Below are 17,335 nucleotides of genomic sequence, written 5' to 3'. Positions count from 1 at the left end.
ATATTGGTGGCTGATGATGTAAACGCCATTCTTTGTGTGCTGACCGGGAGGAAGGGGGCTCCTATAGAAAGCTGTACGGCTAAAAACTTCGATACCACATGTTTATTTTTCTTATTTACAAGTTTGTGGCTTTTTTCCCCCTTCCCGTGTGCAGCAAGGTAGGTTTTTCTGTAAGCAGAAAAAGATGTTCAGGGTCCAATACGTGGCTCAAAGTTACCTTGCGCCATCTCGTCCTTCGGGGCGTTTTTACCATAGTTTGTGGACTTTGTTGGTTGCTATCAGTGTTTTATGTACGACATTGCATATACTTTGCTTTTTCTTTTTTTTTTTTACGGTTTTGCCCCCAGCTTCCATTGATTTTCCTCCTTTGGACTTTTTGGGAAACATGCAGTGCCCTGAATCGTCGTCGTTTATGCAGGCTTATCTGACAACATGCGTGTCACTACTCTCTCTGTCTATCTAGCCTCTTTTTCACTTTCGGTTTCTGTTCAGTTTTGGGCTGAAGTGTGTAAAGTGGGAAACGGGAAAGTTCACGTCTTATCTCATGAATCGGGGTGTTTGAGTAAGGGTCCATCTCAGATTACGCGCGGAGAATCCTGGGGGAGAGAGAGGGGGAATGAGGGCAGGGGAGGTAGCCAATGCTACATTGATCGGACGATTCCATCTACCCTTTCTGATTGTGTCTTTCTTTTTTACCTCGGTGATTTTGAACGATTTTAGATTGCGGGTTGCACCGATATTTGGGTGACCAACACGGAGCGGCGATTCGCAGTGGCACTTTAACACTCAAGGTCACCGGGTAGGCTCGTGGCAGGCCGTGGCAAGGTGAATAGAGGAAAAGCAAGGATCCATGTGGCAAGTTCGTGATGATATGCACGATGAGAGCATGATACCGAAACGGAACGGTAATCGGGAGGACGCGGAGTTTTTGGCACCAACCCACCAACACCCCCACTGAAAATCAGGGTCCTGGAGCGCAGGGGACTTGCAAGGTCAGAATGCGCACGCATAACAGGGGGAAACAAACAGGGGATTGGACCGGAGTTGTTGTCTGGAGACGTGTTTTCTGTGTTTGGTGGGAGAGGATGAGCTTCGTGCGGAGGTGGAGGTGGCGAAAAAAACGGAACCTGGAAATCGAGAAAGAAGAGGGCGAATTACCCAACTCGCATTGGCAGTGGTTCCGCTTGTCAAGTTGGACCCGTTGTCGATCATCCCCTTCGAGGCCGGAGAGAAACCCGCTTTTTGGGCGTGGGTTTTTTTACTTACATGTCGCATATGCTGCGTCTGCTTACGTACATGTTGCAGCGACGATCTCGGGAGTTCCAGAAGAGGGATTGCGGTGCATTCACTGTAAGTGGCTGAATAGGTGGAGGCCTGGAAGAGGCTTCTTGTACGCCCTTCTTACAGCACATTGTGTATCGTGGTCCTATCCTGTGGTGCCCTGAGACCCCCTTCCCTCGGTGAATGGATGCCGAGGAAAAGGGCTCGGACTGGGCAACTCGACTGACTACTTACGACCCCCGTGCCGATCATCCTCCGCGGTGCCGAGTTTAGTCAGCGAAGCGTAGTTGGAAAAATGCCGTCTGCCAGACCGCGTGGTGGTGAGTGGCTGAGCCGGGAGCCGGAGTGCGTAGGTGATCGCGCTGTGTGCAGTGTTAGTCTTATCCCGCCGGCGAGATGCATCGAGAAGACGTATGTTGGTGTAACGAGGCACGAAGCTAGTTTGAATTATCGATGAAATGGAGGGAAGTAAAGAGAGCGAGCGAGTGATTGAATGAGATAGCTACGCATCAGCTACGGAAAGACGGATCCGAGATATGTGCGCTGACGCAAAAGGGCGGGAGGCCGACGGGCGAGCAATGGAGGGTATGTTGCCTACATTGGAGATAGTTAATGGCGCAGCCAGGCGTGGGGGGCCCTATGGGGCCGTGCCATGGTTCCATGGCGGCTAGGCGGCTCTGGAAGGGCTTGGAGAATTCCTTGGTCGAAAGGGGTAGGTGTGAGAAGTGGCTGTTTATAACTTTAGGCGATTCCAAGTACAACTGATGTGTGTAGGTCTAGCAAAGCAGCTAGGGGAGAGTTTCTCACGTCTAGAGCGACCTGAGGAGGTAGACCTGACAGGAGTCTGAGGGTGTGGTTTAGACGGCAGGATGGTGTGCGCTTGTGTGGTGGTGGTGGTTTCTGTTATCATGGGCCTTTTGAGGGAATTCGAGTGTGTAACACATACGCCCGTAGCTTTATCTTGGACAATGGGGATTGGACGAGGTGAGCCATTGACCAATGAGACTGCTGGATATGGAAGCGTGCCCGTTCGGTGCGTCGTACACACTCTGTCGGGACGGATGGTGTGCTGTTCGATGAGGTTGGATAGCCTAGGGGAGGGAGCCGCAGTATCCTAGGACACTTTTTGGTCTCGATGGCATCGGCGCCGGGCGTGGGGACATCAAGAGACACCTTGTTTCCCTGGTTGTGGAGAATGATCTGGATTGTTTACTTCATATCTTGGGGAAATGGGGCGTGAGTTGAGTTCTTGATCAAGACATGGCTTGACGCCCCTCAAAGTTTGGGGGTCCTTATCTCACGGATACGCTACGTTACCATGCCCTGTGTCTGGGCTTGCAAATGTCTCCGACTCCCTTGCGTGACGCTTCTCCACGGGGAGAGGCGGAGAGAACGTGGAGATGGGAGGAAGTTTGGGGGTGGGTGGGATCAGTGAGACATTGATCTGGACTTGGGCTTTTGGTGGCTACCCGCTTGTTCCACCCGTTTGTCCAGCGACGTCTGTGTTTGTGTTTCTGTGCTACCAAACATGAGGGGTGAAAGGGGTGTGTGGCGTGAATGTGTGACGGTCTTTCGTAATTGTAAGGGATGATGATGGAATTCTGCGTGGATCTGATTTTCTGCCCTGAGCAGAGAGACTCGAGGAGTCAAGATTGACGACAGGCGTGTTTGTGTTGATCATCAACCTTTGGTGTCTTTGCACCAGTCATGTCTATGTGAAATAACGCCCTTTAGACGGTGATGGGGTGGTGGTATCTAGTGGTGCTTGCGTAGCTGTACGCATTGATGCCGACAGAGTTCGACCTTGGGAGAAAGGGCGCAACCTGAAGGTGGATAAGAGATTCCCATTCTGTAACAGTCGACGGCGTGTGAGGTTCGGTGACTGACTAGACGCTCGCATGTTTTCCCAAGTCATGGCTTACAAAGTGGTTGTCGTGTCGTACTTGCCTTTTGATAGGAAATTGTTAGTGACACCGACAGTTTCGAGTAGGCTCTTCTCACATGCGATTGAGAGTTGAGGGAACCCTGCAATCTTGATATAGAGGTTGGCATATGTAGCACTACTGACTCGAGGCTAACTAACGCTCCTGCCGCCGCGCGAGCGGAACCGTTGTATCAGTTACCCGGGATGCAGACCTTTTACGAGATGGAGGGCTACTTGATAAGTAGCCGCAGCTAAGGACGATGGAGCCTCACTAGGGTTGACGAGGCCAAGGAGGTAATGCTCTCCATTGGAGATGGAGATGATAAGACCGATTTAAGAGCGTCTTGGGAGTTCAAGTCTAGAACCCAATGATGCTACTTTCTACCAGGAAAGTTGTTGACAAAGTAGCGATATGTGATGTCGAATTTCGATGTTCAGGACTTTGACGCTTCAGGCTTGAGTCTTCGCATACAAAGAGTACTTATGTTAGTGAGATGGCAACTCTCTACTCTTGCTTTCGGACATGTTCAGCCAGGCAGCAGTCTTAACCTTCGTCCGGATTCTTGCTTAGACTGCGTCAGAATGTAAACGAGAAAGTAAGGTGATTGATCGAAGAGATGGTTTGTGGTGCTCAAGCAACAACTCAAGCTAATGGCCAGGATTTGAGGGACAGTCTCTTGTCCCTGCTGGGGCTATTTAATTGGTCTTGAATGTGTCCGCCACAGCATGTAGTGGGATTATTCTCATGACAATTTGGTAGTTGACCCGCCATTGTCATTAGAACTGTTGCTTGTACGTTCGCGACCAGGGAGATTCAACGTTGATAAAACGGTCTAAACGGTACGCTTCTCGGTGGCCCGAACTGAAGAGATTGACTGCTTCAAATCACTCGCTTTCGTCTTGTTCAAATAACAGGAAACTAATAATTGAGTCGGAGGATCAAATATTTGAAGGTTCTCTTTGTGCTTAGTAGACTCAAATCCATAGTTACTTACCGATCCACAGGACACAGATGCGGGCGCGGCTATTTTGGAATGACTTGCGGTTCCTTTGATCTGAGAATAGAAGGATCTGGCTGCATTTCTTCGGCCAACCCGTAAGCCAGCCCTCGCATGATACAGGGAGGACTTAAGGCCAACTGCTGGGTTGACTAGGGCATATTGGAATTTTCAAATACCACAAGGCCCTTACGTACTTTGTAGTAGAGTTCGAGGACGATATCTCAAGACAGGAAACTCAACAGTGCTTCGAAAACATATTATTAGTGCTGGAAACACATGAATACTCCGGGTCCGGAGTAAACGCCAATCGAGACGCGTCGCGATGAAAACCCCGGCTTATCATCGTGTTGGATCTAAAGATGTCGTGGGCTAAGTAATTGTATATAAAGAAGCAAGAGCTACATTAGGCAGTAGAGCCTTTAGTCTTACGAGGCGCAGCAGACACAGAAACATGTCATGGTTCTTCCAACTCTTGTCATTTGAAACTTTTCGTTGAGAGGCATGCTGGAAATTTAACAGAGTAGTCAACGGTCAGCGACTCTCGTGTCTTCATACCAAACAGCCTGTCCGATTCTAGCCTATCACCTTTAATAGAGTATTCTAGTTGTAATAAACTGAAGAAAACAGGCACCAGGGTAGTCTAACAATTGAAAATAGTCAAGAAGATCATCATCGATGAGCTGGGAAAGCCATATCTTACGACTTCTTCCCGATCAGGCCAATTTCGTGGCACGGTACAAGTGGCCATTTGAGGAGAAAGAGAGAAGAAGGAGACTTTAGAGGACAACTCTCTGGGAACATGTTTCTTTGATACATGCAGTAACGTGGGATCGGAGCAGAGCTCACAACCAAGTTTCATCAAACGTGGACTGAAGGCGCCCGTTGAGTAGTAGCCACATGCAATTGACAGTTATAACCATAATCGCTTCGCGACATGGACGTCTCTTGAATCTACAAGAACCGACAATGCGGTCGGTTGTGTATTTGATTACTTCCGGCCGTTGTCGCGATATCTAAACTGCCAGTGCTGGCATTCCTATCTTCGATACCTCAGTTTGAGGACCAAATACAGGCGTACACCGTTCAACCGAGTACGAGATGCAACGTGCGTAGTTTCGTTCTGGATCATACAAGACAATGGGATGCTGCTGATTACTCTGAGCCTCATGAACAGCGGTGCTTCAAGAACAGCCATGTCCTCCTCCATGCACGGAACAGGCGGATATAGTCCAGAGGAAGGGATCAGGAAGATGTACATGGCATGCCCATCAAGACGCCGTTCCCACATGAGAACCGCTTTGTCTTCGTTCTGCGAATACCCCTATGCTATCAAGACGGCTTCCGGGAGCCAAAAGTTGGAGCCGGCTATGTATTAACATATTTTGGCGGCAGTACAACTGAGGAAATCCAAGTCGAATACCGAAGAATCTGAAGCATCAGCGTGTACATGAGCACGCCTACCAACCATGAACTGAGGGGATCATCATCAGTAGAGAGACGAGCTACTGAACAGGACTAACTCGTTCTTGACTCACAAGTCCGAATGCAATCATAGATAACGACGGCCTCACAAGAAACGGATACGCCTTCACCACCACGAGGCGAGTCCCGATTCTAAACGATGATCTTCCTCGGTCTAATCGATCGGCGACGAGTCCCATATGCCTTCCATGGCTAATTCCGTTATCCGGTAGCGCTTATAAAAGGTCATTCATAGAGAAACCTTTGACTCCTCAGCCCCGCAGACCATTAGGCTGGTTATTGGCAGAGGCACTTTAAGTGTCTGGATGTCTACTGGATTCCAATTCCTTAGAATTAGCGGTAGACAACATTCAATGCATCGCACTTAGACATGTTCCCCAGCTTATCTCTTCCCGAATCTGTCCTCTCCTTCTACGTATTCCAGTCTGAATACTACCAACGAGCAAAGCTCAGTGAAGGGATGAGGCTTTATGTAAGTAGGTGGGAGATGCCGAGGTATCGATGTAGACTTGTTCCCTTGGCGGAAAGCCCGTCAAGCAGACATGTCGTTTTGCTTCAGAACAGGGACGACTATGCGCGCACAGAAATGTACACCATATGACACTGGCTTGCCTCCCTTCACCAGAAAAGCAGCCAACAGCGGCATTTTTATAGGGAAACACCAGAGCTTATTACTTGTCTTCCTTGAAGCGGAATTAGTCACCCATCCTGCCGCAGCCAGATAACTTTCTTGAAGAGCCTGGCGGTCACGCAGGACGGGAGGGTTTCGAGGATGTGCGCTGATACCGACGACGGACAATTCTCACGAACGGAGCAAAACACCAAACACTTGACTCACAGGCATTGGAAAGAGCAGTCTCTCAACCACAACACTGTATAAGAGATCATACGACGATCAAGACATGGTGCAACCTTTATATATTCCTTTGCAGAGAAACCGTTCTCCATAGTGTTACCTCCTACTTCGAACCCTCATCCTGTTAGAACATTAACCCCGTTTGCCCACACCAAGAATAACTCCTCGCCAGCCCAACCAGAAAACACTCTTTGTCTCCGGAGCGTATTTGTACAAATCTATAACCATCTCTCTTCCTTCACCACACGTAGTCCACCTTCAATCGTCCTCAGTCATCCTCAATATCGTCATCACTAATGACCAAATTCTGCACCGACAATCCAGCAACTGACCCATCGCCCTTAGGCCGGAACGCAGACCCCTTCTTCCGAGGTGAAGCCTCCTCTGACGGCTTATCCGTAGCCCACGCGTCACCCGTCATCACACCATCATTCTCCTGCGCGTCCTCAGCCTCTGCCTCATCGTCGTCGCCGGTCTGCGGGCCGATACCCTGAAACGACACAACCTTTTCAAGATCCTTAAGCTTGAAGGAGTGCAGCGTCGACTTGCGTCCGCGGACGATGGAGGCCATGTATGGCAGGCGCTCGAGGAGCATCTCCCTGCGAGCCGAGCTGCCGAGAGAAAGCAACGGCGCCGATGCCGCGCTCCCGTCCGTCTTTGACGAAGTTTCCCGAGTTGACTTAGGCTTCGACTGGTGATTAGCCATCCAGCTACCCATATCCGCCTGCTTGGGTCTTCGAAACGCGCTGGCGCCCTCCGTGAGACTCTTCCGCGGCGCACTTTCTTCTCCCTTCATGAGCTTCGTCGACCAGACGTCAACAAGGCCCTCAAACTCCTCCTTTGTCCGCCATAGCTTGAGACTCGTCGGGTAGAACATCTTGAAGGCGTCCGCACCCTTTGCACCGGTCGAGGCTTTGCGCTTGACGGGCGACGGTAACGAGAAGAGCATACCGCGAACGGCGACATGGAAGGCAATTTCATCTTGCCGAAGGACATGGCTTCCCGAGTCCTTGCCAAAGTTGGAAGTGCCCCTGCCGCCAAAGAAGGAGTCCCACGACGGGAGGAGGAGGTCGCTCTCGGATAGGTATTCTATACATCCGTTGACGTAATCCAGGGGTGTCGACGCGTCGAAGGGAGGCACATTCTCGCAGGAGAACATGTAGTTCTCGTGAAGAGCAGAGATGAAGGTCTGCGTATCTGTGCCGGTTTCGTCCACCAGAGTATCGACCGATACCTCTGATGACTTTGGGCGGGAATGATGCGCGAGGTAGCTCGGCAAGCGCTCAGCTGGATTCGACGTTGAGGGCGCTTCCTCCCTCTTGTTGTAGACCACTTTTCCAACCGCGTGAAAAATACCAAGACTCGCCTCGCGCTGAGAAATGAGCTCTAGTGTATCTTCTTCTCCTTTTGTAAGAGAGATGCCCGCCTTGGCGCCCTTGGATTGCTTGCTCAAGGCAATCTTGGCTCCCCAATCCGCGTCCTGGTCGCCCTTCAAGCACATGAATTCCAGAGAAGAGATTGCACTGCGGATATCCCCAATCTCGCCCAGGCGTTTCAGCACTTGAGGTCCTGGCGTGCGCTTCCTCCCGGATTTGCGTGCTTCTTTCATCACGGTCAACTCCAGGGCTTTTGCGAGCAGGGTAGGCGCAACGGCATTGAACTCTATAACCCGTGTCCCAGGGTGCCGCAAGATCTCGGGGCCAAGCAATCGGTGGGCAGTGAAGCTATCTGCCGAAGCTGACGTTGTGGTCAGTAGTGTCTCTGAGATGACCAAGACGACAGGCGTGATGGGCTCATTGGCAGACCGCCGCCCGTAATTTGAGAGCGAGGGCATGTTCGACGCCAAGTACTCCACGAGGGTGTTTCGAAAGGAGGTCAAGGCTGTCGAAGACCTTGAAAAAGTGTTGGGAAACTCTTCCACGAGGATGATCTTCCCTGATAAGTCGAATTTCGTGCTGGCAGGACGTGGTGCCTCGGTCGTCAGATCAGTATCCAGCTGGCCAAACTTCCCGCCTCTGCCCAGAAATTCCTGGAACTGAGCGGAAGCTGATGTGTACCCAAGATGTGCGCCAAGTGCACCGGTTGGATTCCTCCACTCCAGGAGCTCGTAGCCCATGTCCCTAGCTAGAAGTCGCATGGTGGTAGTCTTTCCCGATCCCGCAGCACCCTTGAGAATCAAAAGCCGTTGGCGCATCCGTCCGGCGAGGACATCTTCCAACCACTTCCTCACGTCTGAGACCTTCCTCTTGTGTACCGCCAGCTCGTCCAAGTTAATGGGCCCAAAGCGTTCCGACCAAGGTCGCAAATCGTCGTCGAGAGCAGCCGGCTTATTCGGGCGCGTAGGCTTGAGGAACCTCTGGCTCGATGCCAGACCTGTTGAAGACGAGACGGGGGTATTATCTCGAAACCGTTTCCGCGCATTCTGCCCGACAATGCTAGAGGTGCTAGCTTTCTGCTCTGCAACATCGTCGTCCTCGGATATCGGGTCGCTTATTATGTCGTCAAGAGGTACTGTCCTCGAAGGAGCAGCTGGTCTTGCGCTGGATTTTGATGCCTGCTTGGAGAACAATGTCATGAGGTTCCCATTACGGCCCTTCTCTTCCACCTTGACGCGCTTCGACGTTTTCCCTTTGGCCTTCTCGGGGCTGGTACTCGGGCTCTTTGTGTTCTTGTTCGATGGAACATTGCGTGATTGAAGTATAGCTGGCGCCGCAGTGGTTCGACGCTTATCGGATGTACGGCTTTGTGGTTTCGTTGGACTGGGAGATGCAGTCGTGCCTCGCGTATCTGATTTGGTGGGCGAGGAAAGGAGGAAATTCGTGAGTGTATTCGTCTTGGGTAGGTCTTCCTCATCGTCTGACTCGACGACATTGCGCCTCCTTCGTTTGGCTGGCGGAGCCATTGGGCAGGATAGTGGTAAAGAAGCTCAACATGAGCGCATGTTCTCTGCAGTTTTGCAGGCCGACCGACGCGTCTGACTTTTTTTTTTTGCCTGGCGATTCGGGGATGTTGAAGGCGTGGGCAGGCTGTGAACAATCTGCAAGAAAGAATGACCAAGCATGCACTTACCTACCTCTCTGCCTAGGTATGGTGCTTTTGGCGGGCGGCTAAAGCACAGCTGCATCCTCGTCATTTTGGAGCCTCGCCAATCTGGATCTGGCCCCCACTTTGATGCACTTTACAGCGAGTGGACACTAACTCGTCGCTAAATCATCTGGTCTTGTCAGTACCTGGCGGGAGCCGTACCTGCCATTTTTAGTGGCAAGCTCACCTCAATGCTTGTATCCCGTAGTCTCACCTAAGTTCATGATACTCAAAAAGCAGAAGGCAGACACATTTCGGCGAGACCAGCATGGCTGGAATGAGGATTATACATTACTCAAGCTTCCTGGAAACCATCCTTCAACCGACCATAGAGCTAGCTGAATTTTGGAAATATAATCAAAGTGATTATGGAAGGCCTCAGGACATGAGACCAGATGCGTCACGGAATAGAGCGAATCCCTCGTCCACTAACAATGATGCTCCCGCACGACTTTATGCATCTACTAGACAAAGTAGAAAGTCACTCTACAAGTCTGAGCTGAAAAGTTTGACAGATTGACATTCTCATTACACATTCAAAGTCATTCCCATGCTATGTACCCATATGTGTTGTACAGCAGAGCTAGATTAAAGACAGTCCAAGCTAAGTGAATCCAGCTTGTTCCCAGTTATGTGCCACGAATCAGGACAATTTCGTTCCCAAGAGCATGGTTGCTTCAATAATAACCACCAGACTTCAGGTCCGCAGCTCCAAAAGTCCACCCACGGAAGTTGTCAACAAACGTCAGAGCAGACGCTAGGTACCGCTCATGTACATCACCCCAGGTCCTAGAAGCCTCTTTCATGGCACGAATCGCTGCGAAATTTGTCAGTTCTGCCAGTTCTGCATGTTAGGGCTTGGGCATGCGTCAAGTACTGACCTTTAACATAATGAGCGTCGGTGGCCCATTGAGAGTTCAAAGCCTCGTGCTCAACATGCCCCCAGTGACGTTGCTTCAAGTCCGTCTCTACATTATCGGGGTCGATCTTTGGCCGCAACAGGGAAATATAGACACCGAGTACGAGCAACCACCACTCCCTTACTAAGCTTATGTGAAACTTGGCCGGAATGACCGGGAGAAGAATTCGGACGGCGTGGCTCGTTGTGAGGAGATGCACTGTGAAGAAGTTGTATCCGTGGGTGCCGCGGGGTATGGTTGCGACGAGGAGCGCGACGGCAAGCTCTTGTGACTCTTCGAACTGCTTCACCGGGTCTGTGATGGTCCAGGCATTCCAGTATTCCAGGACGACGTCTTCATGCTTTGCAAACAAGACGTCGAGGTTGCCCAAGGATGGTTCCTTGAACAGCCCATCGAGTCGCTTGTCATCTGCAACCTTGTGAATCAGCTCGAACGTTGACTTTGAGCTAAACGGTGACGGCTTCGTGAATTTCTTTTCGTCGAGGTATTGGTGGAAGAAATTGTATTGCGTGGCAGCCAATGCTAGTGCCTCGATCGCGATCTCCTTGGAGTTCATCTCGTAAGCGTATCCGAGGTGGATGAGGGGGTGGCCAACTACATGAGGGGTCAGCAAATGTACTTCGTCATTCCTCCAGGCCATACGCACGACCACCAATAAGCCCATGGACCAGAGGCTCGTCGCCAGTGAACATGAACTCGTCGACGACCTTCTTCCACTCGTAGGAGTTATTCGCCAAAGAGTCCTCAAAGAAGTCGACATAGGCTCTCTGGTATGTCTTGTCGCCGAGGAGGTCTCTCCAGTCATCGTCGGTGACCTCGGCGGGAGACTCCTTCCATGGCTCGAGCTCCTTCGCTTCGGCTTCGTAAATGTTTTGGAGTTGGCGGTCGTTGGCGCCCAGCAGATACGCGGAAGAAAGCACGTGTGCCGTGTGGTTGTCGAACTGGAGGTTGTGGTAGATTATGGAGTGGTTGACGTGGTTGGCCCTCAGCAGGTGCTTGAGGCATCTAGCTCGCCGGTCGTGGTCGGTCTCGACATCGTGAACTTCGACAGGGGGGATGTTGATGGTTTGCGCCTTCTCGCCGTCTGAGACGAAGAGGTTGACGATTGGGACGTAGGAGAGAAGACTGGGCGCCATTTTCGCAAGTGAGACCTTCAAGAAGTTCCCATTGTTGGAAGAGGGAGAAGTATTGCGACAGAGCTGCAGATGCAAATTGCCGTTAAAGACATGGCGCGACCCTCCCAGAAGCGTTGGGAAAGTGACGTTTGATGGGTTTGACTGAGTGGGGCCATTGTATGCAGGGAAGTGCGGGCACGTCCTCTTTTTGCAGGGACCGTCCCACCTCGGCGCACTTTAAAGTGCCCAGCGCGCCCACGCCCAAGCCGCTGGGCGTTGGCACCGTCCTTCAAGTTCTCAACCCCGCCATTCCCGGCCGGCTGCCCCGCTAATTATCGGTCGTCCGGGGACGGAACACCAGCAAAGGCATTTCTTTCGAGGGCCCTTCCCGGCGCTGCCTCTTTCTTCCGTATCTCGGCTTGCTTAATAATATGTGCAATGCAAGACTTATGCTAAATCTTTAGGAAGTTTCTCAGTCGCTGTTTTCATCGTCACTGTTCAACCCTTGTTGAGAGTCTCAACAAATGATGCTCTCATAATTAGTCGTTATCATCATTACCATCAATGAAGTGCAAAGACCAGCTTCCAAAAGCCAGATGACAAGAACGCTACTATGAAATAGTAACACCCAACTTCTTGTGGCCTTGATAGTTCAAGGTAACAAGCCTTGTGTGGTATCGCGAAGCTCTCGACAGACGCGGAAATGCGTAGATGGTGCTGCGGAAGGTAACACGGGCGTGGCATGCTTCCTTGCAAAGACACCCGTGTCTCTGAGATGCCGCCTGTCGAAGCAATATAAATACACCCATAGTTCCCTTGTCCAACACGCAGTCGTATTCCGGACCTAGACATGACCTCCTATCTAGGTTTCACGGCAGCTTGTCGAAGCAAAAGCAAAAAGGTGTCGAGGCCAGGGTCATCCTCAAGGATGGCCATGAATCTCACCCACGCTCCAGACAAGCAATCTCGCAGTCTGACACTCGATGGACACCTTCAGCTGTAGTTTTCTGCTTATGTAACGGCGCCGCCCAGTGAGCCCATCGACAGGTCTTCGCATGCTATGCTTCGCATGAAGACTTGCAATTCTCGGTCAGACATGGGCGTCTGATTGGTATAACTTTTAATGGGGCGCAGGATGAATTGGCCAATGGCGTGTACAGTTGTCACCGAGATTCTAAGACGCCCACGTCGTGATGCGCCGGTTCCTTGAGCCTCAGCGGGATACTGTCTATAAACTGAATGAGATTGAGTGGTCAAACCCCTCACGATCTTGCAAACTACATCCACCCTAGGATCACATTACAGCTCACAATCCTAACCCTTGACACAAATACTGGGTCCTCAAATTGCGCTTTCTGCATGCCTCATCCATTCAAATCCGCTAATATGACCGAAAACGAGGATCCGAGTGGTGTCCGAATCTTCTTGGACTCCTACTGGGGCACAAGGGGGTTGGGTAACAACAACACCACTTCTTTTCCAAACACACCCAGGGTGGGCCGGAGCGGTCTGAAGCCCTCTGGAAATGAACAAGAGCCGTTCAACACCTACTTCGACGAAGCTATGTGGGCTGAACGCTTCGAGGAAACTTCCAGCTCGTCCGGACTCTCCATGGAAGACGACACACCCATAGAGATGTTGCTGGCTTACCCACCCTCAGGAGGTTCCCGTTCCATGACGGACACCTCTTCCGTTCACACACCAGAGCCACTCGTCACTACCGATGAATTTCCCTCCATCTTTTCTACCTCCCCTTCTTCTCCTGGGGGCCGATTTCGAGACACAGGCTCCTCCATTGATCTCAACGCCCTCCGTGGGTTGGATGATCGTTTGACTATTCCTGTTTACGATGCCAAGCAGAGCCTCCCAAGACCGCCCACTCTCGATATCCCGGCCCGACCTATCAAGAGATCACCCAACAGCAGACACCGGGTCGTCAAAGATGTTCACAAGGTGAACAGAGTCAGAGACGCTGGCGCATGTATTAGATGCAGAGTACAAAAGGTTACATGCTCGGCTGTTGACCCTTGCGAAACCTGCAAGAAGCTTGGGCAACAAGCCACAGAGTTCTCTTGCATTCGTGGGGACTTGACAAGTGTAGCCAAGGAGCTTTCTCCTAGGCGTTGTGAGTTTTTCTGTTTCTCCAGATGTCGGAGTGGGCCATTAATAATGTGTAGTCGCTGGCTTGAGACTTGACCGTATGGTCAATGACACCCTGAGAACGGCCGGCCCGCAATTCCAAGGGCCTGTATTTGAAGGGCAAATCTTTCTCGAGCCAGATAGCTCCATGCCAGGTCTCAGAGCCACTCTCAGGAATTACACATGCGCTGCCTCCAGCCATGGCGGCTGCACTCTGACTAGGAACTCAGAGAACAGGGCAATGTCACAGGACAGCCTGGTAGACTGGGCTTCACAATACGTTTCCTCTGAAGATCACAGGACCTTTGAGGGGCGTATCGAGTATTTCATCAAGCAGTACGCAATGCCAAGTCACTATAATCCCTATAGTACGGTGCAACGTCCCAAGGTAAGCCTACCTCTCCAAGGTCTCATACGCCTCGTACAATGTCTCACCAATCTCAGACCGAATTGCTCCAAAAGGTGCATACACTCAATTCCATGTGCAAAATCTACCGCTCGCCAACCCTCTACTTCATCCGCTCAGGCGAGATGAAGCTCGGAGAGCTTCCTCTCCCAGCCCAGGCGGAAATTCGTGGCATCGCAAGGTCCGTTATCGAGTCGTCCGAGCGAGACATCCTCGCCGACCTCGATAGGTATCTCAAGCCCACCAAGTCCAAGATGGACAACCACGAGAGGCCGGCGGTGTGGGCTGCGCTGTGGCAGCTCATGTTCATCTACCGTGACCTTCTCAGAAACGTCAAGCCGTGGCACGGCAACGCAGAGCCTCTCTTGAATGCCGTGGCGGTGTTCTACGCAAGTCTCTTCCGGACCTCCGCGGCGCTGAAGCTGCTATCACTCGAGAGTGTCAAGGGTCATTGGCCTGCTGGTGAAACCCAGCAGGTTGGTCTCACGAAAGCGTTTGACGGCATTTTGGAACTCCGCGATACTTTTCGTAGGTTTTGCCCTCTCCTGAGACCCCTCTCTCCAAAGCGGGACGTAGCGCTAATAGTGGAATGCGTAGATCAAAGAATCGCCGCTGGAGTGGACGCAATTGACCAGCGTCTCAAGGTGCTTGTTGTAGATCCCGAGATGAAGGTCTTGAAACGCCGGTCGGCTCCCAAGAAGCAGGTCAGCGCAAAGCGTGGCGCGTCTGGGCAGTATGATGAAGATGTGATTATGGATGGCTATTAGTGTGTGAGCGAGTGTTTTTCTTTCCATCTTTCGAAATTGGATGCTGGAGTTTACGGTGAAATTTCCTATCAAGGTCGGTTTCTAGCGTCATTTATGATCATACGATTGTGTTTGAAGGATACCCATATCATTAGCAAAAGCAACAAAACGCTGTTCTATTTGAGAACGGCAAGGATAGTGGACAGAACGTTGTATATCATGGAATCATAGCTTTTTTGTACTTATTAACCATTAAGACTCTTCGAACATCATACTCCCAAGTCCCCAGTCTGCATTGAACTTAATCACCACCGGAGCGTCTGCGGGAAGAGAAGCCTTAAGAGAACTTCGTCACTTTGTTTAATTCACACTTATCCATCGAGACTCGAGAGCTCCCGTGTGGACACCATCATGCGAGGACCCGAAACTCTGGAACCTGGAAGCCAGCATCCTTGAGATTGGTTGGTGTATCCATACTAATAAGACAAGATAAGACGATCTTAGCTCTTATCTAAGCTCGAACCAGCGGGGTCAAGGAATACCCTGGATCTTATTATCCGAGCATTCTAACATGACTCCCCGCGATGGTAAGGCGGCCAAATCAAACGTCGGGGTCATATCTATGGGTCCCTTCCTTTTGCGCGGGAAACCCACACTCTGAGTCTCTAGCAACAGTTGACCGAGGAAACGCAGGCACGCAGACTAAACTGAAATGAACATCACCTTAATGAGCTCCGCGCATAACTTGTTTCTCAACTACTAGTACCTTGTCGAACCCTCTCATCAGATCAATCGCGTGTTGAGGTTGGCAACAATACCCAATTGACCAACAAAGCTGGTACTCACACAATGGCATCATCAGACCATCCCTATCAGAAGCTCGACATTGACGAGCGAGTCAAGCGGATTCTTCTCAGGACACCGCTCATCGACGGCCACAATGATCTGCCTCAGCAACCGCGGGCATGCTTCCACGGCAAGATTCACAACAACCCGAAATTCGATTTCGCAAATGGATTCGAGAGGGGAATGACGGATATTCCACGACTGAGAGAGGGTGAGTTGAACTAAACTGTCTCATTTTAACGCATTGGCTTATATGACTTACACAAAATGAAGGTGCCGTGGGAGGCCAGTTCTGGTCCATCTGCGTCCCTTGTCTCAGGTCCGCGGAGAACTTTTCGACGGCAGAGTACTCAGATATGGCGCGCGACGCCATTGAGCAGATTGATATGACGCTTCGGCTCGTCGAGTCGTATCCGGAGACGTTTGAGTTGGTAAATGGGCCGAATGATGTGAAGAAGATTTACGAGTCTGGGAGGATAGCTTGCTCTATCGGTATTGAAGGGTGTGTGCTCAATTTGAGGTGTTGAGAGGCTCATGAAAGACTAATAAGCTTGACAGATTGCACATGGCTGGCAATAGTATTGGTATCATTAGAGCATTTTACCGCCTGGGCGTCAGATATGTCAGTTGAAAATGCTTCGAGATGCTGGTAGTTTTGGTACTGACTTTGCTAGTGCACTCTCACTCATGTCTGCAACAATGCATTCGCCGATAGCTCAACATCCAAAGTCGGCGCTGTGCACGGTGGACTCTCCAAGCTGGGACGTGCAGCATTGATTGAGATGAACAGATTAGGTGAGCAAGATAATGACATTAAACAAGCAGCCGGCTCACTAGCCCTTCGCAGGAATGATTGTAGACATCTCCCACGTCTCAGAAGACTGCGCCAAGCAAGTCCTCGAACAGACCCGCGCACCAATCATGTTCTCCCACTCCAACGTCAAGGGCGTCTTTGACTGTCCCCGCAACGTCCCGGACCACATCCTAGACATGGTCCCAGCCAACGGTGGCATCGTGATGGTAACCTTTGTCCCGGAGCACGTCACTACACGTCGACGGGACGCCAAGATGGACATGGTTCTCGACCACTTATTCTACATTGCCGAGCGCATCGGCTGGGACCATGTCGGTCTCGGCTCCGACTTTGACGGTATCGCGTCGGTTATACCTGGCCTGGAAGACGTCAAGTGCTACCCGAAACTCCTCAAGGCTATCCTTGATAGGGGCGCGACTGAGGAGCAGCTTGCCAAGGTAGCTGGTGAGAACATCTTGAGAGTGTGGCGTGGTGTTGAGAAGGTGAGGGATGAGATGAAGGCTGAAGGAGTATTGCCGGTTGAGGATGTGTGGGAAGATCGGACTTGGTGGAGGTATGATGGGTACTATCAGATGCCAGACCCTGATCCTGAGGATAAGTTGGGCTTGGACTGGTATGGTGTTCCGCCTCCAGACGAGGGCTTGTATCTGGACGACAAGTAGGACTCGGAGCTATTAAATGAATTTTTATGAGAGGTCTCTTTTAGATTGACAAATTGCAT

The 17,335-nt window shown here is 51.1% G+C and overlaps 4 protein-coding genes across 4 annotated transcripts; 2 read left to right on the top strand and 2 right to left on the bottom strand.

Moving 5' to 3' along the window:
* Positions 1 to 6,680: 6,680 nt before the first annotated feature.
* On the bottom strand, positions 6,681 to 9,564 carry HER10_EVM0003080 (Rad17 cell cycle checkpoint protein). Its single transcript, XM_035472766.1, has one exon. It carries the CDS (start codon positions 9,444 to 9,446, stop codon positions 6,813 to 6,815), a length of 2,634 nt encoding a protein of 877 aa, XP_035334771.1. The 5' UTR covers positions 9,447 to 9,564; the 3' UTR covers positions 6,681 to 6,812.
* A 559-nt stretch (positions 9,565 to 10,123) lies between these two features.
* HER10_EVM0012710 (uncharacterized protein) lies at positions 10,124 to 11,810 on the bottom strand. Its single transcript, XM_035482098.1, has 3 exons — positions 11,195 to 11,810; positions 10,510 to 11,142; positions 10,124 to 10,445 (listed from the first exon to the last, which is right to left on the bottom strand). The coding sequence occupies exons 1-3, from the start codon at positions 11,682 to 11,684 to the stop codon at positions 10,306 to 10,308; spliced, it is 1,263 nt and encodes a 420-aa protein (XP_035335478.1). The 5' UTR covers positions 11,685 to 11,810; the 3' UTR covers positions 10,124 to 10,305.
* Positions 11,811 to 12,925: 1,115 nt separating this feature from the next.
* HER10_EVM0011282 (uncharacterized protein) lies at positions 12,926 to 15,160 on the top strand. Its single transcript, XM_035480718.1, has 4 exons — positions 12,926 to 13,788; positions 13,841 to 14,190; positions 14,247 to 14,736; positions 14,806 to 15,160. Exons 1-4 carry the CDS (start codon positions 13,023 to 13,025, stop codon positions 14,973 to 14,975), a joined length of 1,776 nt encoding a protein of 591 aa, XP_035335361.1. The 5' UTR covers positions 12,926 to 13,022; the 3' UTR covers positions 14,976 to 15,160.
* Positions 15,161 to 15,803: 643 nt separating this feature from the next.
* HER10_EVM0004477 (membrane dipeptidase) lies at positions 15,804 to 17,276 on the top strand (the record flags this gene model as incomplete). Its single annotated transcript, XM_035474120.1, has 5 exons — positions 15,804 to 16,011; positions 16,074 to 16,302; positions 16,359 to 16,422; positions 16,475 to 16,595; positions 16,648 to 17,276. 5 exons carry the CDS (start codon positions 15,804 to 15,806, stop codon positions 17,274 to 17,276), a joined length of 1,251 nt encoding a protein of 416 aa, XP_035334876.1.
* Between the last annotated feature and the right edge of the window lie 59 nt (positions 17,277 to 17,335).

Source organism: Colletotrichum scovillei (genome assembly GCF_011075155.1).
Source record: "Colletotrichum scovillei strain TJNH1 chromosome Unknown Contig00004, whole genome shotgun sequence".
In the NCBI taxonomy this organism is placed as follows: Eukaryota; Fungi; Ascomycota; class Sordariomycetes; order Glomerellales; family Glomerellaceae; genus Colletotrichum; species Colletotrichum scovillei.
The sequence above is the reverse complement of the archived record's forward strand: the minus strand, read 5'-3'. Positions and strand labels throughout refer to the sequence as shown.